General features: G+C 32.7%; 1 protein-coding gene across 3 annotated transcripts; it reads right to left on the minus strand.

The window, feature by feature from the left end:
- Positions 1-5,845: 5,845 nt before the first annotated feature.
- On the minus strand, positions 5,846-9,113 carry LOC130628955 (uncharacterized). Of its 3 annotated transcripts, none has more exons than XM_057442022.1 (2): positions 8,112-9,113; positions 5,846-6,175 (listed from the first exon to the last, which is right to left on the minus strand). In XM_057442022.1, the coding sequence occupies exon 1, from the start codon at positions 8,954-8,956 to the stop codon at positions 8,321-8,323; it is 636 nt and encodes a 211-aa protein (XP_057298005.1). In that variant the 5' UTR covers positions 8,957-9,113; the 3' UTR covers positions 5,846-6,175; positions 8,112-8,320. The 3 variants fall into 3 exon arrangements, with proteins under 3 accessions (XP_057298005.1, XP_057298003.1, XP_057298004.1); XM_057442020.1 differs by having other exon boundaries at positions 5,846-6,815; XM_057442021.1 differs by having other exon boundaries at positions 6,732-9,113.
- Positions 9,114-24,232: the final 15,119 nt, after the last annotated feature.

A 24,232-nucleotide genomic window follows, 5' to 3' on the forward strand; every position in this document is an offset into this window, starting at 1 on the left:
ATTTCAGGTTACGAATGTAATACACTTGTTGTTATATAAGAACAACTTTTTTAGTATCAGGATCAAAATAACTTAAATAAAAACAAAAAGAACAATTTGCATCGCTGGAATTTTGTAAAAAATAAATAAAAAAAACAGGAAAAAAAGCTTTAAGAACAAATAATATCGGCTGAAACTGAAGCTAAATTTCTCGTTTAAAAAAATAAAAGGGGACCTGGAGCTTACTAAAATAACGATTTTGTTTATTTTAAACACGATGCATTTGTGTGTACCTTGACACAAGAAAAATCTAAATATGTAAAAACCATGACAAAAATATTGCAGCGACGAAAAACAAAATTTCTCTCCAATAGCTGCGTTTCCAGGCAAGCCGCGCTAACGGAAACTAAAAAAACACTGTGAACGAGGTTGCACTCTATATAAAAAGTGTAGTTAGGGTGCGGTCTAATATTATTTTAAAGGTTAAAATTTGGTGTTAATTCCTGGTTTAAAATTTATTTGTTGCATAGTTAAAACAGAAAGTTCTACCAGCCAATTACAATGCAGAGATTTAGTTCGTTTTGGAATGTCTTTATAGCCTATAATAACTAAATAATTTTTAATTTTAAATTTGCCCCGACTTTTTTTTTGAAAAAAATATCTTTGTATGCATGCGGTTAAATAAATCATGTTTTAAATTAAACGTTTTTCTTTTAATACATAATTTATGCATTGGTTATTTTATAATGGCTTCCCCATCGTGATAGAGGGGTAGGCAGGTTGAATAAACTCCCCGCAACTTCAAACTATCTTAGCAATGTGTCTCCTAGTTTCTTATCCAATTCACGTTTTATCTATCTAGATAAGGAGTTCGGGGACGAATTTGGACACTTAGGCGATATCAATGTTCGTGCGCCTCCTATGGAGTACATCTCTCCACCTTATTTATTTTTAGCAGAGGGAGTAAGTTATGTCTGATGTTTTGAGTTTAAGAATTGTAAAATGACACATTTTAAATTTTTAGCTAAATTTTAGAACACCTTTCTTTCGATACCCTAGCCCATTAATTTAACCATTTTTCAACATTTTTTTTGACTTTAACCAAGTTAAAAACACACGGTAGAATGCACGTTTCCCGAATTACATGTTTTTTAAAATTTTGGAATTTTGATGTTTTGACCTTAACTTCATTTTCAGCATCAGAAAATTGGGGTTAATGTATAAATTTTCAACTTCATCCGACATTGGAAAGTGCTGTTTTGGTGGCATCATTGTTACGGTCAAAGCATTCTTAATTTTCGACTTGTTCTAATAAGCCTTATATTCGAGCAAAGGTTAATTAGTACAAAATTAAAAAAACTGTTGTAGCATGTTGTTTGTTTGATGTATGAATATGAAAATTTCACGATTTATCATTTTTTATGTGAGGATTTCGAAAAGTACATTCATTTTCTTTAAAAAAATTGAGAAAGAGCTGCGGCACATCTTTTTGACATGAGTATTTTATAATTTTTCGCAAATCTCAGAGTTAATAATTAATTAATTAGCAAGAACTGAAATTAGCTTTCTTGCCGCAACATATCTTTCCCGAATTTCCTAATTATGCCAAACTTAATTAGAGAGGTCGATACTAAAAATGATCCTCATCCCTAAGTTCCTTATCAAAAGGTAGAACAAATTACCTAATTTCGTAAATATTTCTATTCTTTAATATAGCCGATCTTTCTAAAAATAGCCTTGTTTTCGAAATATATACTTTTCTAAATTAAAACAAAATCCAACCAGAATATTATATTGCTCTAAAAACTTCAGCTTTGTCATGGTAATTTGATATTCTACTTGAAAATCATTATTTAAAGAGCATAGAATCATTTTGAAATTTTTGATGACGTCATAATTATGATAATTTATGAAATTCGCGAAAGGTGTATTTATCTCTCTTCTTTAAAACTCATTCATGACAACCAGATCGTAATAATGGTGCCTGCAAGAAGAAATGACTTAACGATCAAAATTGTGTTAAAAACGCCGTGAAAAATGCTGAAGTTAACAGTTCTGTTCAACGGTTACTAAAAAAAACTAATTCTTTAAAAAACGTGTTTATATATGGCTCACTTTTCCTGCACAATAATATGCCCAAAATCGTTTCTTGCGGTAGAAATTGTTTTTGCGTTAAATTCCGTTAATTTTCGGGTCGTGAATGAAACCTCTTATGGTATTTAATTTCAGAACTTCTCTGCACATTCAGAAGTTTCTAACCTGACCACACCCTCATTGGTTATCCATCTATTTTATCCAAAAAAACTTTATCACAAACAGGCGTATATTAAGTTTGGCCAACGATTACATTGCCTACAAGGGCAGACGTTATTCTTCAAATAAGTCAAAAGGCAGGAAGTTTCAGGCTTTTGGCAAAGTATAAACCCAAACGCATCTCCTTTTTGTTGTGTAAATTAAGAAATTAGAAAATTGGAATAACGAAGATTTCATAGGAAATAATAATTAACAGTTAACACACAAATATGTGACTTAACAAATATTATAACACGCAAAAATGCGAGTTAACAATTAACACACAAATATGTGACTTAACAAATAATATAATACGCAAAAATGCGAGTCAACAATTAACACACAAATATGTGACTTAACAAATAATATAATACGCAAAAATGTGACTTAACAAATAATATAATACGCAAAAATGCGAGTTAAGAATTAACACACAAATATGTGACTTAACAAATAATATAATACGCAAAAATGCGAGTTAACAGTTAACACACTAATATGTGACTTAACAAATATTATAATACGCAAAAATGCGAGTTAACAATTAACACACTAATATGTGACTTAACAAATAATATTATACGCAAAAATTCGAGTAAACAGTTAACACACAAATATGTGACTTAACAAATAATATTATACGCAAAAATGCGAGTTAACAATTAACACACAAATATGTGACTTAACAAATAATATAATACGCAAAAATTCGAGTAAACAGTTAACACACAAATATGTGACTTAACAAATAATATTATACGCAAAAATGCGAGTTAACAATTAACACACAAATATGTGACTTAACAAATATTATAATACGCAAAAATGCGAGTTAACAATTAACACACAAATATGTGACTTAACAAATAATATAATACGCAAAAATGCGAGTTAACAATTAACACACAAATATGTGACTTAACAAATAATATAATACGCAAAAATTCGAGTAAACAGTTAACACACAAATATGTGACTTAACAAATAATATTATACGCAAAAATGCGAGTTAACAATTAACACACAAATATGTGACGTAACAAATATTATAATACGCAAAAATGCGACTTAACAAAAAAATGCGTGTTAAAAATTAACATGCAAAAAATTTAACACGCACAAATACCGGATACTAAAAAATTCGTGTTAACACAAACAATTTGTTTATATGATAAATCATATAAACAAATATGGCGGATGTAGAAAGCGTGGAAAAAGGGAACTGCTCCTTCTCTTTTCCTTTTTTGTCTTGATCCTCTCTGTTTCTGTACATAAAGACCTATCTTCTCTTTTTAGGTATGATCATTTCTGAAAGAACGTGGTGTGAGGGATAGTGTGGTAGAAAACTTTTGCCAGAACCGGGTAAAAAGGGAAACACAGACAGTTGGTACTTACATGATGCAAAACCATGATGAATTTTGTACTGCTGTAGCTGCTACATACTTTATAGTTGACATATTTTATATTTTCTTTTGGTTTTTTATTATGTTGTGTTATATTTTTGCTGAAGAAGAGATTGTTCATTCTTGACATGCCTTATCGAAGAAAAATGTCTGCGAAAATATTTTATTTTTAGTGAGAAAACTTTTATCTGAATAAAATTTTGCTTTTTTAATCATTTTGTACTTTGTTTTTGAAACAATGCTGATAAACACACGTTCAAATAAAATAAACATAAAAATTCCGTATAGCCGTATTCAGTATTCACAATAGTTTAAATATTATCTAATTTTCCTTCTTGTGCCGATGTTGGAAAGTCCATATTATTTCCTTTCATCACGACTGAGGCGAACTCCATCATTTCGTCTGTACATCCCAACAAGGTCGAGTTTTCTGTATAGGATTTGGCTAACGAGAAATCAGTGCCACTGAGAAGAAACTTACACTCGTAGCCACGGCTTAATGCTGGAGTATAGTATAGTACATCTGGTCTCCCCGGCGGTGCATCTGCATTTTCCACAAAGTTCGTGTTCGATCAAGTTTTGCCTGAATCAGTCCAGTAACACAAAATCGCACAAAATCAACATGATGTGGTAAGCTTGCATCAAAATCGACTTCCTCACAAAAATCCTTGAAAAACGTTATCCACCAGTCACAACTCGTTCTACGAAATACTGACCACCACGATTCAATTCTCTGGTTTCTAGTGGAAGGATCAAATCAAAAACTTGCATGTCCCGAAGCATTGCCTGGAGTGAGTGCACCTGTCAACATTTAAAATAATTCTGATTGCATGCTTTTATTTATTTTGTAATTTTATCAACTTTTTATACTTATATTATTAATAGATAAATCAGGAAATTTCAATATTATATCCCTTTTTTTATTTTGCCTGTGAAAAAGTGTGTGTTTGCCTTAAACCATTCTGCCAGCTCAATTTATGATGCATCAGCCGATAGCCAAAGCACGATCCTGAGCCTGAAAGTTCTTTCTGAACTGCCTGTAAAACAACATTTGATGACACATGATTATGTCTTCTAAACAAGCTATTTTTTTCTCAAAATTTGGTTCAGTTGACGAACTGAAAGAGCTATTCCATGAACCGACCACAGTTGGTGAACAATTTCTTTATATGAACAACCAGACATGAAGTAATCTTTTATGATATCTTTTCTTGACAAAACCATTCCACATTGCAAGACGTGATCTCTTCGACAAAAAAACAAACACTTGTTTTTCGTGTGTCTCCACCAATAATCATCACCATAAAGCTCCGACATGCGCCGAATAAACTACCCTGTACCCTGTAAGGAGAAGCGTTGTACCCTGGAAGAAAGACACTTAGCAACAATAGTTCCATTCATGAACACGCACTTATGTGTTACCAATAACTCGCATTTTTGCTTCTTAATAATAAAAAGCCACTTTGCATGTTAACAATAACTCGCATTTTTGCGTGTTAATACTAACTCGCACTTTTGCGTCTTAATGATCACACGCACTTTTACGTGTTAATAAAAACTCGCACTTTTGCGTGTTAATCATAACATGCCATTAGCGTGTTAATAATAACTCGCATTTTTGCGTGTTAATAATAACTCGCATTTTTACGTGTTAACAATGACTTGCATTTTTGTATGTTGACTATACTAGTGAGTGAAATATTTGCATGATTTAAATTAAAATGTTATAAGTGGTATATTTGCATGTTAATCATACAACTCAATAATATTGTATATTTTGCGTGTTATTATAACAATAACTTGCTTTTTATGGATGTCACTTATGGGCCACCGTGGAAATCACAAACAAGAAGCCTTAAGGCTTGAAGATTTCCGCCTTGTCAAGAGAAACTTTCCACAGAGCAAAACGTCCAATGGTCGACCCAAGGCTGAGATTTCCAATTTAAAAACAGGATAAATGATTGAATAATTGCGCAAAACTATGTGACTTAACCGCTTTTTGAGGCTTTTTGACTATTCCATTTCTTGAGTAGTTTTAGTTGTAAAAACAATGATTTGAGTCTGGGATTGTGAGTCTAAGGTTCATGTTCTTATAACATTGTTCTTATATAAAAAAGGGGTTAAAGTAACCTGGTCTGAAAAGTATTAAATATGGGCGACAAATAACGCAATTTAGATATACTTCAATTTAATTACACCTGAATAAATAACAAAAATATACAGATTTACACACAGTTATAAAAAGTATAAAAACTTGGGATCTACCTAGAAAGTTCTAAAAATTTTAATGATACAAATTCTGTAAAATCATAGAAGAACCATAGACGTCTAGTTTCCCTTAAAAATAATGTGAAGTAAATACTATTAACCAAAGACTATAATAAATTATATAAATATATATTAGTTTTAGTGATTCATTTTTCACAAATTAATGTTTGCAGTTTACTCTGTCAACATTTTTTTGGAAATGCTGATAATGGCTGTGTTAGATTATGGCTGACCTAAAAAAGAAAGAAAAATACTAAAAAAACATATATGAAGAACTAAAATAATCTTAGCACATTAATGTGATATTGTTCTGTGCCCTATATATTTAAAGATGACAGGTATAAATGCAAGATAAAATAAAATATTTCACCATTTTATGAAGTTTTGATAAAAAAAATCAGGTGATACTGTGAAACGCCAAGTATTTGTGATGTCTGTCTTTCCAAAAAGAATACCTGCGTGTTCAAAGACAAATTTTGGAAGTTTTATAAATATTTAATTTTTTTGAAAGTTCCTAAACTTGCCTAAAAGCATCCCTAAAATGTTATATTCAACAGTGACCAAGAATACCATATTTACTCTAGTCTATTATTACTTCACCACTGGATTAGTGTGTTAACCTACAAATAAAGGTGGGTTTAGCAGGAATCCTATATTGCAGGATATATAGGCCAGATATGTTGAATTATTTTTGGGTAAAAAACCTGAGTGTAGTATTGTTTTTAGCAAAACTTAGGAATTTTTTAACAAAGTTTGGAAATATGAAGCATAAGAAGTATAAACACCTACCTCAAATCTTTTCCAGGCTATAAGCAATACCTTTATAACTTTTTTTTTTCAATTTCAATATGCATTCAAACTTGTTGTAAGAGCCTAAACTTGCCAAGGGTACAAATTATTTGCACAATAAATTTTCCTGAAATTTATTTTTGTGGGTGAGTGGTACACAAAAATGCTTTAATTTGCAGAATATATGCGAAATGTGCAATATTAATTTTTGGGTGCCTAAAGTTCAATTATTTCAGCAGAGGCAAAATCAGTATTTTGCCTAACATAGTATTCAGAAGTTAGGGCATTTACAAATGAGAAACATAGAACCCAATAACTTAGATCCTAAAGAAATCAAAGTATGAAGAAATAAAAAAATTTTTAATTGTTGCGGCTAGCTGAAATGGAAAATTTTGCAGAATAATTTTTCAGAACCGATGTTTGACTGATTTCTAAAATTTCTGTGGAACATTTTTACAGATTTGGCCTAAAGTTCTGCAAAAAAGAGTTCCACAAAAATTTCTTCCACAGATAGTGTATGCTAATTTTGAAAATATTTTTTACAATCCATGGCAAAAAAAGGCAGGATTACTTGAAAAACAGGGAAACTGGATAATAGAGTAAATATGTACAGTATACTTGATGCTACATTCACATGTTTTTGTGCACATCAGGGAGAATTTTTATTCATAACCTCATTTATATATGTAAGTTACGACACACTTACATACAACTTAAGCTCGTATGTCAGGTTTTTTATGGAGCAATATGTTTTGCTTGTTACACAATGTAACACAATGTAGTCCATAGGCCAAAATATATAAGAAAAAATGTTCGATTTAGGATTAAAATTTATAAAAATGTTTTTTGAATATTTGTGTACAAAACAAAATAGCAATTAATAAAGGACATGTTATCTTAGTACAAAAGTACACAGCCCTTTTCATAAAGTTCATGAAGAATATTATCAGAAAATTGCACTGTAGATTTGCTTGTCAAAGTTTGTAATTCTGATCTGCTGCTGATGCTGCATTTTAACGATGGTCGTGTTAAATATAAGAAAACACTTATTTTACATTCTTTATGTGAAACTTTATATGCAATACAGTCTGTAGCTAGCTAGCTACATGACATGCAAATGTAGCTTAAATCGGTCAAACTTTCCTGAAAACTACTGCACCTTTTAGGCTATTAATCATCAGTTTTGGTTCCCAAACTGTTAAGTCAGGTAATGGGTTTGATCCCTAACTACGTATAAGGAAGGTCATTTTATAGTTGGACAGAAATGCTAGGGAAATGCGTAGCTTAAATAAGAGCTTTAAACACTCTGAAGAATCGCAAATGTAAATTACTTTAACATAGCTAAGTAACAAACTAGCTAGAACATACAGCATTTTTTACCTGAGAAGTCTCATCGACCAAACATCCTGTTTTGCAAAACATTGATTCGGAGTTTCGGTTAGCAATAAATAACAGTAGCCAAAAGTACACGGGATTTTTTGTAGAAACCCGATTTTACTGGGTTAAATTAAGTTTCCTGCGCCCCTTCACCTTATCCCCAAGGCTCTTAAGCTTGGACTTACGCGGGATATACAACAAGTTAGCGAAGACTATGTTTTACTTATATTAGTGAAACAACAGTAACAATACCACAGACTTTTACAATTTTCCACCTCAAATACAGAGTCCGCTATCCGTTCACACATTCTGTGAAACCATCCTCCACAGTTACTACATTCAGCCATTTGCTTGTCTAAAATATAGCTTTCTGCGGCTCTCCATGGCATTCGGCAACTGCAGTAGAGGTCGATGGATATTTCCTTGGACGCACATCTTCGAGCTATTATGTGGCTATCACATTGAGGAAACTTGGTGATTTGATTTGCAGTTAAACATTGCAGCATATGGTTTCTCATTTTTGATGTTTCAAAATTGATATCTATAGGAAGTTTTTTGGTCGCGACAGTGTGATATGCAAATGCTACTGCGAAAGCCCCACAGTCAACCCCGTTCTTTTGTTGCTGAACGGGAATTACTTTAACTGAGTTGATCCTCACAACAATTAATAATTGAGCATATTTGGGTTTTTGTGTGACCAGCAACCTTTCCACGAAACATGCTGTACAAGCTGGACATAGACTTCCATCCCCAACACGGAAATTTCTTAAAAACAGCAAAAAAATGTTTACAAGGATACGCAGATGATTTCCAATCGGGGCATGAACAACTTGGCATATGTTTGTCATCACCAAAATTTACTTCATAATTGCGTTCATCTCTACCATCCTTGTAATATTTTATAGAAAATTTGCCATTCTCTATGATTTTTATACCGGTTGAGTCCAACTGTTCACCCAAAGATTTTTCAATAAACAATGCTTAATCATGTCACGAGGGCGATCTTTCAACCATTCATCAATGTCATCTGCATATCGCATGTATTGAGAACTCATCATTTGATTCTGATCCGAATAGCTGTGAAGAAATATTTTTTACAAATAGATTTTATTGTCTTGGTCGTCAGGCATTGAATTTAAAGACATAATTACCTCTCGTATTTATCTGGCAGAAAATCCTCAATCACCACGGTGAACATGCCATTCAAAGAGCTGTGACGATGATTTGATAAATAGTTATGCTTCAAGAGACTGTTCTCTCGTTCCACACCATTATTAGTATTGCAGTCAACCAAAAACCGATTTTGTCTAAACGCGACTACCCAACGCTATAAAACGAAACATAATATTAATAGTAATAGTAACATAACATGAATAGTAATAATTCCTATAAGTAAATTATAGTAAGTTAGAACTGTCATAATACCTGTTTGATGCCAAGCCAATACTTAGAGATGTAGTGTCCCTTTTGTTCAGACCAGAATGAAGACTTCTTCAAATTTTCTATCGCGTTTTCACATGAGCAGAGGGTCTCAGAGCGCGCAATCAGTCTTAGTAAGGTCAATATTTTTAGTCTGTCAGCGGAGCAGCTATTCACCTTCTTTTTCAGCGAACGATCCCAACCTGCTCCCGATGAAAATGACATATAAATACGGTACACCCTAAAAACAAAAATAAAATATCCAACAAACATAAATGGCAAACCGGAAAGCTTTACTCCATCACTTGACCAGTAAACCTTGTGTTTTTTCTTTCTTAAATCTGGAATTAATTTTATAATGTCTCAAATTATCCATTTAGTTAGAATGTTCTTTAAAAAGAAAAGCCTACCAGTGGATCCAAAGTCTTTCGTTGAGAATATAGTACTAAATCGAACAGTGTTTTCAATTTCATGTGTTTTGATTATATCGACTGCCTCAACCAAATACAGAGCAATGTGATACTGTTTAGTATGACTGCTGCCACCTAAAAAAAGTCAAAGAATTAAGTACCAAAGTTGAACGAAACTCACCTTCGGCATTTGAAAAGAGTTGTAGTAAAGGTTTATTAATTTATAGAAAAAATATCAAATTTTTGAGTACATTTTTAAAAATAATTATAATAAAATACGCAATATAATAAAAAATGTGCTACTTGTAAAATTATTCGGTGTGCATAAACATTTATACAACCATAGTCACAAGAAATCTTATGACTATGATACAACGCATCTTAGCTGCAACAAGGAAAACAACTCCATATAAAAACAGAAGTATTTTTACCATACCAAGATAATGGCGATATTGTAGGAATATCTTCTTCATTCATATTGCATACGTATTTATTTAAAAAAAGAATCGAATAACATGATAATCTTTAATTTTTTAAGTTACTCTTCTCTATAATGTTAACAGAGAGCACATGTTGTATCTGCCATTTACTACAACTTTCCCGCGTGTTGTTTCAGTTACGTAATCACATTTTGTCATTACGTAATTTTTATCGGGAAACAAGTGTACTTTTGGCTACTGTTATTTATTGCTAACCTGGAGTTTCAAACATATCAAGAGGAACGGTAACCGATTGTTTTGGGCAAGAAACTTTGGCCTGTGGGACCTGAAACTCAAAGAACTTCGAGACAATGCATCACAGGAAGCCACGATATCAGGTTCTGACAATCTGAGACCCTATTGGCTAAAAAATCAAATAACGCATTTCTATTGGCAAATTAAACAACTTCCAGGCCCAGGGTAAAATACTTTAATCTGGACACCGCGCGTTCAGGCTATAGGTGGTCCCTATCTCTCTATCTTCCAAGGCGATTTTAAAGATTCCGCCTTACGCGGATCAATGACTGAAATGTGATTTTTAAAAGCTGCTAAAACCACAATTTTTGTCTTCTTTTGAAAATAAATAAATATGGTAAGACTTACATTGTCAACTATTGTTTCACAAGCACTGTCAGTAAGCCTAGTTACGTTAATTTTAAAGATGTTGTTTGGGAAGTGTCTAGTAGATAAAAAAATTGCTCATAACTAATCTCGTTTTCATGATATTCAGTATTTTGAGATGTCCACTTCGCAAAACGAAAATGGATATGGAAATAGGTCTATTATAATTAGAGAACTTAATTTTTGTAACTGTAAAAACGAATGCTTATAAAAATAAGTCGAAAAAAGTCTCGCTTAAACCTGTGATAAAGACAACCTAAGCTGAAGCCAGATTTCCTGGTTCTTGATACCTTTTGTGAAAACTACAAGTCTCATGCGTTTTAGTGGTGAAAACCACATTTAAAGAATCGTTCAGGAAATAATTTTACTCGCCGGGTACTTTCTTATAAGAATATATATATAAAGCATAAAGATGCGATAAGACTGCTGCAATTCATAAAATTATATTTAAAAATTTTTTGTGATTTTCACATTTTTCGAACAGTGGCAAAAATGCTTTGAGAAAAGTTAATCTAATTTGTACCATTTTTCTGTGTATTTTTACAACTTTTGGCTGAGTGCAACCCTCTAGTATATACCGTTTTGACATGTATAAAAACGTTATGTCACTCCCCTACGTAAAAAATTGTGCGTAATTTCAGTTTTGTCCATGCAATGTAATGAAAGTGGACCGCAACCGATCAGGAACGTTAAAGCTTGCCACCCACTTTAAGTCAACCTAATTTATCTTTTTGCATGATTTACATCTATCAGAAAGTATTAAGATTAAAGAAATAAGGTTAAACCAGTAGAATTTGTTGCTCCACCCAAAAATTAAGTCGCCAGAAATGGGTATAGCGACTGTAAAAGCTCATCTATCGGAACTTTCATATAACAAGCGTATCCCTGAGAAACGTAGTGACGTCAAAATCTGATTAAATCCAAAATAAGTTTGAACGAAAAACTATTTCAACATGGCGGTGGAGAAGTGACCAAAATAATAAAAAACAGAATGGTAAATTTCTGATTCTCTTAATATGTGCGAAACAAGTATTTCTCTTGTTCAATACTAACATATTTTTAAGATGATACTACATAGTAGCACTGCACTAGTACAGTGTCTATATACCAAGTTTTCCGATCCAACACTGTTGTTTTTTTTAGTCATCTTTGCCACGAAATCATTTTTTAATTACCAGCCATTCGGAGATGGTTGCTATGACACTGTTGGAGTTGCTTCGAAAACAAACTAAAATTTCTCATTCTTTTGTATTATACTATCAATTTGTAAATGAAAATATGATGACTTATTATATTAAAAAGATTCATGTTAAGGGGTTGTGCTATCATCACCCTATGTGATCTTGGGTTTTTCAGGACATATTATGACGGCCTCCTTCATTCATAACTCCATACAGGCTTTTTCAAATTAAATAAAATTTGCACACTTATAGTACGCCATAAAAGAGACAAAATGGCAGCTATAAATCTTTGCTTATGTCACCACTTTTTTGTGACGTCATCAGAAGCTTGAAATTTGCCAAAATAACACTATATGCTTAAAATTCAATTACATGATTTAATTAGTTCTCATACGGATGTAGGCATCCTGCTTGACTTTCTGATAGCCTATTAAAAGTTATTCAATATACTTCATTGCTATAATACTTTGAGTTTTTATATTTATCTGTTAGACAGAAAGCATAACTTTGCCTGTGATCTTGAAACTCACGCTATTTCTAATTAATATGTACAGTCATATGGAGCAAAAACAAAAAACATAGTGGTGTTACTTTTATATTAAACAAAATGTTAAAAAAATATAATCGAAAAAATTTTTCATATCCTTTTAAAAAAACTCTTCGTGTGATTTGATCAAGAGATTTTTAACTGAATCTTCAGCTTTCTACACTGAGTTCAGTTGTTTTTAGAAATCGTGTCCAAAAAGGAACTGTTTTTCTTGTCGTATCACTTCTTGATAGGCTCGACCTTTTGGTTACTGCCAGGAATGTTGGGTGTCTTTCTTACAAGACTTTATTTACAGCTTAAGCGAGTAAAACCACTGCGAAATTCAAGTTTTGAACATATTCTTTACAGTCAAGTTGGTGTTTATTCTGCCTGTAATAAAGGTTTGTATGTCTGACCATACCTTGCCAAGTGGTCCCATAACCCGGTAACCAAGTTCCTTATCTGTGTTAACAACTTTATATTGCCCCCTTTTTTCTAGAAGGTTTTCATAAACGGGTCTAATTTTGATTGTTTGTCCACATTCATTGGAGAAGCAATCTCTATAAATTGGTCTAGGATTTTTTGTTTAGATGTTTGTTTCATATCTCCCGGAAAAGGTCTAACAGCTCGCCAGGCATCTATCACTCCTCTCCCTGTAATGGCTGGGGAGTAGAATCGTTTAGCGTCCCTTCCCTCACAGCCTGGGTTATCCTCATGTGGACGCTTTTTCCTTCGGTATGTGTAGTATCCACTTTGGAAAATATCACTGTCATTCTCGTGTTCGTTATTGCCTACCATTTATAAGCAACGAGAAATAATGATTTCAATTGTAGAAAGAGATCATTTACAAAACTTGTTTGTTGCTTTTGTTCGTGCTTGTTTTTTTTCTCGAACTTTAAAAAAGACGACGAGAAACGGCCCGATAGAGCGTTTGGGGCCGTTTTTGGACCTTAAGTGCATCATGAAATCTTGCATTTTTATGACATCCATTTGACAATTCGATAAAATGTTATCTGAAAATATCATTGATAGTTTAGTTTTCACACAGGAAAATTGAAAAGGCGTATTACATGGTTAAGAATACATGATTTTTATAATTTTTTTAAAGCTTAACCTTATTCTTGCTGGGTTATTTGAAGCTCAGCATTGCGGGGGCAACGGTGGCAGATTCGTCCCCCTCCTCCTCCTTTGTAATTTCTACAATTGTTGCTTGTTTGTCAGACATTAAACTTACCACTAATGTTGCCATGGCTTCAAGTAACACCTTGGTTAAAAAAAATTGCTGATATCAGCATTTTTGCGAATGCTTTCATCAAATCCACAAAAAAGTGAAAAAGTTTCAAATGTGTAGTTCGTAGAAGATTTGTAAATTGTTAGTAAAGTCGTCACGCGAATATGAAACATGTACAAAATGTAGTAGTTGTGGCATAGTGCCGAGAAAAATATCGGAAATATTTTTTTGAGTTTTTTATGTTCTTGTTACATATTATACGAAAAATAAAGAACGAAAAAAATATGACAATATTTTTTGAGAACGAGTGCGACATCACAGTGCGAAAAAAACTCTAACCATATGATAATATAATAAACTAACAAGTTCCCGAAACATTGTAAATATTTTTTTCCTAAAAATTAAAACTTAAAAAAAGTTAAGAAAAGTATCAAAATTTGAAGACTGCAGGCGTCGAACGCGTGATTTACTGTCATGAAAGAGAAATTGCAGCGGGAATCCACCACTACGAATAGTGGTTAAAATTTAAGATTTCAAATTGCTCAATATTTGTTTTTAAACTAATTTCCTCTTCATAATAAGAACTTTATGCGCAACATATCATTTAAATTTTTTATAACCAGCAGCGATTTATAGTTGCGCCATTAATTTCAAAATATTAAATATTATTCGTTGTCAAGCCATCAAATATATCTGCTGTTGTTATCATTATATAAACACTAGGATGGAAAAATTTTGCATAAAAGCGCTAATTGATGTTGGAGAGTATGCGAAAAAAAAAAGATACAAGCAACGTCATTAAAAATGGAAAGTAACTTTAACGTTCAACTAATTATTATACGTTTTTTTATAAACAACACAGAATTTTTGTCTGAGGTTCAATGGTGTTGAATAGCATCTCTTTTATAGACTCAACTGCTACTTGCTTGATGACTATCTACCTAATAAGACAAGATTTTTCGTGTTTGCTTGCTTTGTTAGATTGCTAACACCAATCGCAATCAACTTTAGTCCTAATCACGTTTTTGGTATAAAACCAGCATACAATCAAAACACTTCAGGCTCTTCTAAGCTGTGCCAAATCAGTTGTATTGTTTGAAAGGTTAGTGGTTAACCCGTGAAATATTCCACAGGGTCGCTGTTGTATATATTTTTTGACCTTGCTACTTTGTTTACATTAAGTAATGAAATTTACTTGCACGGGGGTTATTACTATAATTATAGGTGAAATTATAATGGCGTTTGTGATTACAAAACCCTTGAGTTTTAAATTTGCTCACAGACACAGCGAGCATTATAATATTGTTTTAAGCTTTGCGCTGGTTATAAAACGTTGATAAATAATAAAAAGCGTGGTCACGAGTTCTCCACTTGCATTTACGTAGAGCATGTACGGGTAATAGTTGGAAAGGAATGGTTTCCTAAATTAATTCAAATTTTTAGGAGGGAGACAAGACAATTCAAGCGGGTTTTATTCGAACAAATTTTTTTAAGAAGGTGCATTTTGGTTAAAAAATGATTACTACTAACTATTCGTTTCTTATGCATAAATGCAATGATTAAAAAATGGGGATCCACTTCACCCAAATATAAATCACCTGAATATATGTATGTTTTGTTTTAGGTCTCATGACATCATTTTTATCATACTTATCTACGTCACGCCTTGCGTTGCATACGTCTACTATTCGTTTCTTATGCATAAATGCAATGATTAAAAAATGGGGATCCACTTCACCCAAATATAAATCACCTGAATATATGTATGTTTTGTTTTAGGTCTCATGACATCATTTTTATCATACTTATCTACGTCACGCCTTGCGTTGCATACGTCACGAGACTAACGTGCAAGCGTCATGCAAATTTCACTATCATGAAACCAGATATAAAATACGCTGGTACAGTGCTCGAAACACACGCAGATGTCATAGCGCGTGGTTGCGCTCTGTTGTGCCTCTCGCGCGATGCTTGCGCTTATTTCAATCATAAAATGGATAACACATCGTGTGAGCTGTTAGCAATCAATTCTGGTACAGAACAAAGTGCATCTGGTTGGTACTTCTACTTAACAAACTATGGCACATGTATTTTTTGTCTTTGAAGTTTATGTTTAATCTAAAATCGACGTATCATACTTACGTGTTTGTTCTGCAAATGTACTGACCTAAGAATTTGATATTCGTGACATATGAATAAGCAACAAGTCTACCAAGGAAACAAACAAAAACAAAATATTTTGGTTAGTAATGTGAAGTTACTTAATCTTATCAATCATTTAAAAACGATGAGCTGGAGATAATATAACTGTCTTGAGTATTAAAAATAGAAATATTATTGCTATCTTTTTAGTATATGCAGTAAACTGTAGTGGGAATTTAAAGTTAATACAGCCCAAAAAAAATTCATTTAAGATTTTTAATGCTGACACCTTGTGTAATCACATTTCCGCTAATTAGAGAGTTTCAGAGTTTCCATTAATAAGAGATTTTTCGCTAATTAGAGACTTTCAGAGTTTCCATTAATAAGAGAGTATAAGAGAGGCGACTGTACATCTATAGACCTTGTTGTTTACAAAATAATATGGTGAACATTTTATAATCCACATTGTAAAAGCCAAAACAAGAATATTATGAAAGTTATCAGTCAAACTAGCTTATTATGAAAAAACATGCACTTCTCTCTAAAGAACTTTATCTCGCTAACCCTTTTTGCGGTTTTTTTTTAACTTCGCGAACAGCATTAATTAAAAATATTCACAATTTTTTAAAATTTGAATTTGTAAGGTTTTGCAAAAGTTTTAATATACTTCCTTTAGAGAGGTCAAGTGTGTCGATCTTTAGCACCTTGTCCGAACACGTCAGCTTGTATTGATATTTGCAAAAGTCCTGGATACGAATGCATCGGTAAGCTTTAATGTTGCTAACATAAAAAAAGCAAGAAGCATTCCACATGAGACATCCTCTTTTTCAAATTTTTGTGTCGATATCGACTCAAAACCTCTTGTCTTGTCGTTTCTTTTATTGCACAACCCTTGTACTTTTTCAAATTTGCATATGATACCTTGATTGATTTGTATAAGAATACATTCTAAGTTCTAGCTAAGTCTTATAAAAAAAAGCATGCTTCTTAACTTCTTCACCTTCATTTTGAAGAAAATTCTTGGTCCTTTTTCTTCCCAGGCTGTTACACATAATCTTGTTGTGTGATTCTAGCATTTGCTTATTATACGAAGTTTTTTTTGTTAAACAAGGTTTGGAATTTGTGGGCATAAGGAATGTAATAAACATTCCTATGTATGATTAAGAAAAGTGGATCAAATGTGTTTACGTTTTAAATTTTAAATTTAAGCTCATCAATTCCAAGGAATGTATGGAACAGGTCACATATCTCCAGGCAGTGTTGACAGTTATGACGTTTTAAAACTAACTAATGGTGATTTAACAACTTTTGCTGCCACGCTCTGGTAGACGCCTTCATGTTGTTAGATTTTGGAACGGAACAGTTAGTGAGATTTGTAACAGTTATGATATACAGTAGTAGCAATAATTATGAAATAAATATCGGTAACGCGAACTCAACAACAGGCAATACATTTTGCTCATTGCTCCCACCATACGTGAATGCTCAAATTTTGGTGGAATGCGCTGACCACTTGTCGTGATGATATGTCGTGTTGTACCATACAACAAATGCTAATACTATACACTGTTTTGATATGAAAGCTTATGTTGATGTGCAAACGGAAATAGTTTCGGAAAAATTCAGCCGTGATATAAACAGCTGATATTCACATGATTTATTTATTTATTTAAGCTTAGGGAAATAAGAATATATATATAAAAAGTGTAATGGTATTTTACAGTGGAATCCTTTAAAGTGGACACCATCCGTTCAAGAAAAAATTTAGTTTTAGCTAGGATTGTCCGATTGTTCACGACAAATGTAAATTTGAGATTGTGTTCGGAAACATTTAAATATTCTTTTTAAAAAATGGACTAAAACCTGTTTACAAGCTTTAGGTAAAGTAATCTTGAAGACTGAAATGATTAAGGACTGTTTTTTTGATTTTTCAGTTGATGAAATTACTTCATCACGTCCGCTTCACAGAAAGTGTTTACAATAGAAATTTTTATTTGGTGCAAAAAACTGTCCGCCTTAACGAGTGTTTATGATTGTCCGCTTTATGGGGATTTTTCTATTCGAGTTTAACCTAACATCAATTCGTTCCAAGCATCACTGCCCGTTTTAACGGGATGTCCGATTTTAAAGGGTGTCCGTGTTAACGGTATCCCTCTGTAGTAACCTATGTCGTAGTTATCGTACAGTTGCACCAAATCTGGTTGTCATTTGAATTCTTGCGTTTGCAAATTACATAGATTATTGCGCACCCACATGTGCAAATGCGAGAATTGAACAATAAGCAAATGATGACGACATTTATGATTCAGACGATGATGTCAGCGACATTGATTATGCACTAACGATGCTGACGATGACAAGGGTAATGAGCAAGGTATGAAGGACATAACTGACTCGGTAGATATTGAGTTAGATCAAGATTGTAAGCTAAGTTCCATTGAAAATTATGGAGATGTGTGACGTCATCGAACTGTTTTTAGAGCTCTGTTATTTACCAACTGTTAATTTTTAACACATGGTTTTTTTGTAAATATTGTGTATGATATTCTTAGCTTGGTATATTTGATTTGTATATGTATTTGTAAATGTTTTTTTTCTATGGAATAATGCCATCATATGTTATTGTCATCCGTCAGAACGCCTTAAATATTTTCATGGACGCTATTAGTGATGTTATGCGCACGGAAATTAAATCAGCGTAAAGTTAGAAAAGGGTGGAAATCATAAATTATCCGATAGTTGGTTTTACCTACGAGTATATAATATTAAAACTTACTAGTTACACAGAGATTACATTTTATTGTAAAAATGTTTCAGGTAAAACATTGAAACAAATATGTAAGAGGAATATAAAAACAGGATAGGGTAGATTAAAAGCACGAGAAACAAGATTTCTAAAACAGTTTAAGTCAGAAATCCGCTTATATATAAAATATAATCACCTTACTTTTCTCTCTTAATAAGTCTCGCTTGCTAGACTAAGAAATTTGCTTTTAAATCTTTGAAGCTCTATAAATAGTTGACGTGCGTTACTTCCAGATCAGAAAATAAACATAATATTTTTTCCCAATTTTTAGAAATATTTACATCGACATCCGAATTTATCGTGCCGTCAGTAGGGCTAGCTATTAATGGAGATGTTCTGCATCTTCTCCGTCACAACAATTACTAACAATTTTTTCTATATGAGAATATTTGGATTTTCGAATGTTTTTCTTCTTAAAATTAGTATCACGATTTGTATGAAGCATAGGAATGTTAATCCTACCAAAAATGGGTAACAATATGCCACAATATATCCAGTTACCAAACCTGCAAGGATGGATCCAATGCATCTCAACATACCTCTTATACCTTCAATGTAAGCTTGATGTTTTGATGAAACCATTTTTGCTGACACAATAATGAGGAATACTTGTTCTCCAATTTCTGCCAGAGTTATACACACAGCTAATAAAATTGTAAATGCTATTTTACTTGAAAGATTTAGCCGTCCTTTTATTAACAGGGCTTGAAAGCTTCCTGATATAAAAACAAACAAGACACTGCCCACACCGGCAATATAGACAGATTTGTGTTGCAGACTTGTTGATATAAGTCCAAAAATAATTCCAAATAAAGTGATCGAGTAACTGATGTAACATATTGTAATAAAGTAGTAAGGAAGCTGCAACAAACCAACGATTACTGGAAAACTTCTCACAAATGTCACTTGGAAAAATGAAGAAACGATCGTCATTATCATCAAAAAAAAAACGTCAAACGTCCGAACAACTTTCTTGAGTACGAACAACGAAGTTTCTTTTTTATGAACTTGAAGTTTGTTTTTTTCTCCTCCAGTTGCTTCCTTCAAATCAAACTCTTTTGATAGATCACTTGCTAGAAGTATGATGCTTATTTGAGTAAGAATAATAAAAATTAGCGACACGATGCCAGAGATGTTACCAACTGTTATACGCAAGCCAAAAACTACGGTGTCAAGGTGCTGAAAAAAATCGCCAATTAGTGGACCAAATGCATAACCAACGAAATAAAATGCCATCATTATTGGCATTTTATTCTTCATTTCGTCTGCAGAATACGATCTAGCTATTTCAGCTGACGTCAATGGCTTTAAAATCAAGTTAAAACCCAGTAAGGTTTGACCAATCAAAGGATAGTAAGCCGATATGGGAATTACATATATAATACAACCAACCATACTGATAAAATTGCATATTACCATTATTAATTTTATTCTTCTTGTTCTATCTGCAAATCTTGCAACCAACATTGAGAACAAGGAAGGAGGCACAAAGTATACCAGAGTAATTATTCCGTAAAATAATTCAGGATTTTCACATCTCAACAACGTTGTTAAGTAGATCCACAATGTTACTCCATTACTCGATCTTTCAATTCCTATTGTGAAGTATTGAAGTACGTAGATAATTAGTGTACGTGTTCTGTTTCTTTTCCACTCTTCGGAAACCAACATCGTAATTTTGTTAGCGGGAATAGTCATCTAGATCAGATGCTGAATTAACCTGATTCTAGTAACGTTTAACAACCGGATAACTATTGTGCTATAGAATTTGCTACTTTAGTTAGAGCTTTATATGCAGCAGGTAATATCTGATTATTTACCATTTAAAAAGATATTAACTAATATTACATAGCGCGAAATTAAATTTCACAAATTGCTTTAAATGACGCAGTTTGCTTATGTAAAAAGAGAGCGGTACAGGGCGACAGAAACAATGATACCAACACTCAATTTGATTCTAAGAATCTTGCTAGAATGCATCTAAGCCGTACCATTTAATAGCATATTTAATAAGACGTATTTGTCTCACTTCTGTATGACACCTTAGCCAACTGAGCCTTTACGCCTTGAGTTGAAACGTTTAATTCGACGGCTTTTATATGAATTATTCCTCGAAAGAAAGATTATTTGTAAAAGCGGTTCAAAAGCTGGCAAATTATGTCGCTAAACAAAAAATGATTTATTGATGGGAATTTTTGATTTTTTTATCCGTTGCCGTTTTTGTGCCGATCTTAAAACGCTAATAAAAATCATGTATAAAGTCATGCTTTAGACGAACTCTTAAAACGAGATAGCATAGAGCTTCAAAGCTGCTCAAGAAAATGTGCAGCTAGATGACCATACGTTTTATGTTTTAACGAATGGTTACATAAATTATTTGGTGCCCAAAGGTTTTAAGATAACATCATCAATTTGTCCGTTTAAAATTCTTGCCATTTCGTGACAATGATGTCCCCTCAAAAATAAATTTCTAGCTGTTTTATTTAGCTCGGCACTATACGTATGACACGGGAGTGGAGAAATTAACAGTTGTTAAGACATTGTTATTTATATAGATTTTTCAGTTAGCTTTTACGAACATAAGTAATCTGCGCGGATATTAATCTGCGTCATCAGGTATATTCTTTTACAAAAAATATTCAATAGTGTTAAGCAATCAATTTACTGTGAAATTTTAATAAGTCTACTATGCTCAACTGTTGTTTTGATTTTTCATTAATCTTAACAATACAGGGCGTCGTCTTCTGTGATTTTCACGCAAATAAGTTGTTGTTGCAAATGTAAATTTAATTTGACATATTGAATTTTTTTGGTTTTTAATTTAGAAAGACCGAACATTCTAGGATAAAAAACTCCTTTTGCCAGCTTGATTAGAATTTCCACCGAAACTTGAACTGCTGAAACTCTAAATACAAACATTACTACACCCACAATTCTAAAAAAATCTGTCTTAGGCTACTTTTCGGTGTTCTAAACTATTTCTTTGCCCAATGAACTTAGAACACAAAAAACAGGTTTAGCGTTACTTTCTACTTTGTTAACGGTAGCAATAACATCACATATATTTTGATTGATTATTATTTTCTAAGTCCAGGTTTTAGTGAAGCCCTTGCGTCAGGATTTTCAGAGAACGCTAGAGGATGAAACGGTGGATGAAAGACGTTTGTAGCCTCTTCTGAGGTAGACGTCTTCAGGTTCAAGGGTCATTCAATACGGTCTGCCTCCACCTTAGGGGTGGAAGTGGAAGCACATTTGATATATAAAGCCAAGGTCGGTGACCTAAACAATAAAGAGAAAGGTTTATACTTCGCGTTACATATTTTGCATGGGGTTAATTCTTTGCAAATTTTAAAAAATGCTAACATCCAAAGTTTTTTTAGCATTTGTTATATGATCATTTTTGCTGTTTATTTTGTTGTTTATTTGGTGTTAAGACGTTGCTAAGGTGCAATCTGTCGTATGGATAAATTACAAAGCAGATTTGAGTATCGATCTAGCGAAATGACGTCTTTGTATTGTTCCCTTTAACCCTATTCGGGCCGGGGGAGGGGCTAAAAAAGCCCCCCTCTCACTTTTTTATTTTGAAGTAGGCTTATTATAATCTAAATTTTTTTGACTTTTTATCAAATTTAATAAGCTCCACGAATATATAAAAAAAATTGATATGGCGTCACACCCGTTGGCATGGTGACACATCTGTCAACAGGTTGTATAAAAAAAAACTTAATTTTTTGTAGAAATTGTTTTACGTTCATTTTATGCATTACCTATACGTTTTTTTAAAAATATTTATTTGTTTATGGGTTCTATTTTTGTGATGACTTCCTTGCTGACAGAATGACGTTTTTTTTTATCCAAATCAAGTTCCAATGCCAACATGTGTACGAAGTTTCAATAAAATACCATGTTTTCTTCATCGTTTTTGGAGAAAAGATCTTTTAGAATAGAATAAAATGCAAAGAAGAACACAACGCCTAAATTTGAAAGTAAACAATAACTATGTTGAGTTTTGTTATCTTCTTCAAACTTCTCTAATACACGTAAATTATTTGAACTTTGATAAAAAAAAAACTTTATAACTTGAAACGTGAAAAAATTACCTATAGAAATTCTATTAATGATAATAGCACGCTTGAGACACGAACATAAGACACAAGTTGATACGCAATACACTCCAAAAGAACAATGAAACTTACACATGATATACATAAAATATACGTAACATATTGAACACGAAACGAACATATAGTAACATATATAACACCAAAGCAAAACAAAATCCAGTGTTAACTGTACAACATACACCATAAAGCTTTATCTGTGGATGCACCAAGTTTAGTGACAAGGATTACATTTGGCGATTTTGCGAATTTTTGTGCTTTTCGCGTATCGTAAATGACCTATTAAGCCCCCACTCCCGAATAAGTCCCCCTTCTGAATAAACCCCCTCCCCCATAATTCATTTTGACAAATAAGCCCCCACTGAATTCGAATTCACAGTAATTTCAATATAGTTGATAGGGACTGAGAAAATACTACTATTGATTAAATGGTATTTATTTCGCAGGTTGAGGTATTAATAATACTCGTGGTTATAATATCCAATTCAAAGTTAGGGTTTTTTTCTTTCTTTTTTTTCAACTTGTCGAAAAAATATATTTCCGAATAACTTGCTCCCTGTCAAAGCAACATACTTTTTTAGAACAACAAGTCCGACCACCCTTCTTTCCAACCACAAATGCTTCAAGTTTGTTTTCAGACGCTGCGTTAAGAAAGTTTTGAAGTAAACATGACATTTCTGTTGGTAGATGTCCAACCAGTAGTGTTACTTCTTCGGTTGATTTAAAAACGCCAATAGCATTCCCGGGTGTCTGTTCTCCATATTAATTTTTGTCCAATATGTAGTGCCCAAGCGTCTTTATAAAATGAGATCTACAAATAGCTGTCTGGAACTCAATTCTAAAATTCATTTCATACGATACTGACAATGCTCTAGACATCTTTGAAAGCTTTATTCGTCGTTACAAATAAAACCAACGTTATATTCGCTCTTGCTCTGAGAATTCGAATTCAAACGTTTAGGTAATTCAAATGTTTTGTTTTTGAATAGAATTTTGTTTCAATTTTTTTTATTTTCATCGCGAAAATGGAACTAGAAGAGCCAGCAACAATTTCTCACAAAAGAGAGAAAATAAATTCTTATGCGATTAAGTTTAAACTTGAAGTTGTTGAATTTGCAGAAAACAAATCAATTGGAGCTACTGCGGTGAAATATAAAGTTGACTGCCATTGTATTCGTGATTAGAAGA

This window comes from Hydractinia symbiolongicarpus, chromosome 15 (genome assembly GCF_029227915.1).
Source record: "Hydractinia symbiolongicarpus strain clone_291-10 chromosome 15, HSymV2.1, whole genome shotgun sequence".
Classification (NCBI taxonomy): domain Eukaryota; kingdom Metazoa; phylum Cnidaria; class Hydrozoa; order Anthoathecata; family Hydractiniidae; genus Hydractinia; species Hydractinia symbiolongicarpus.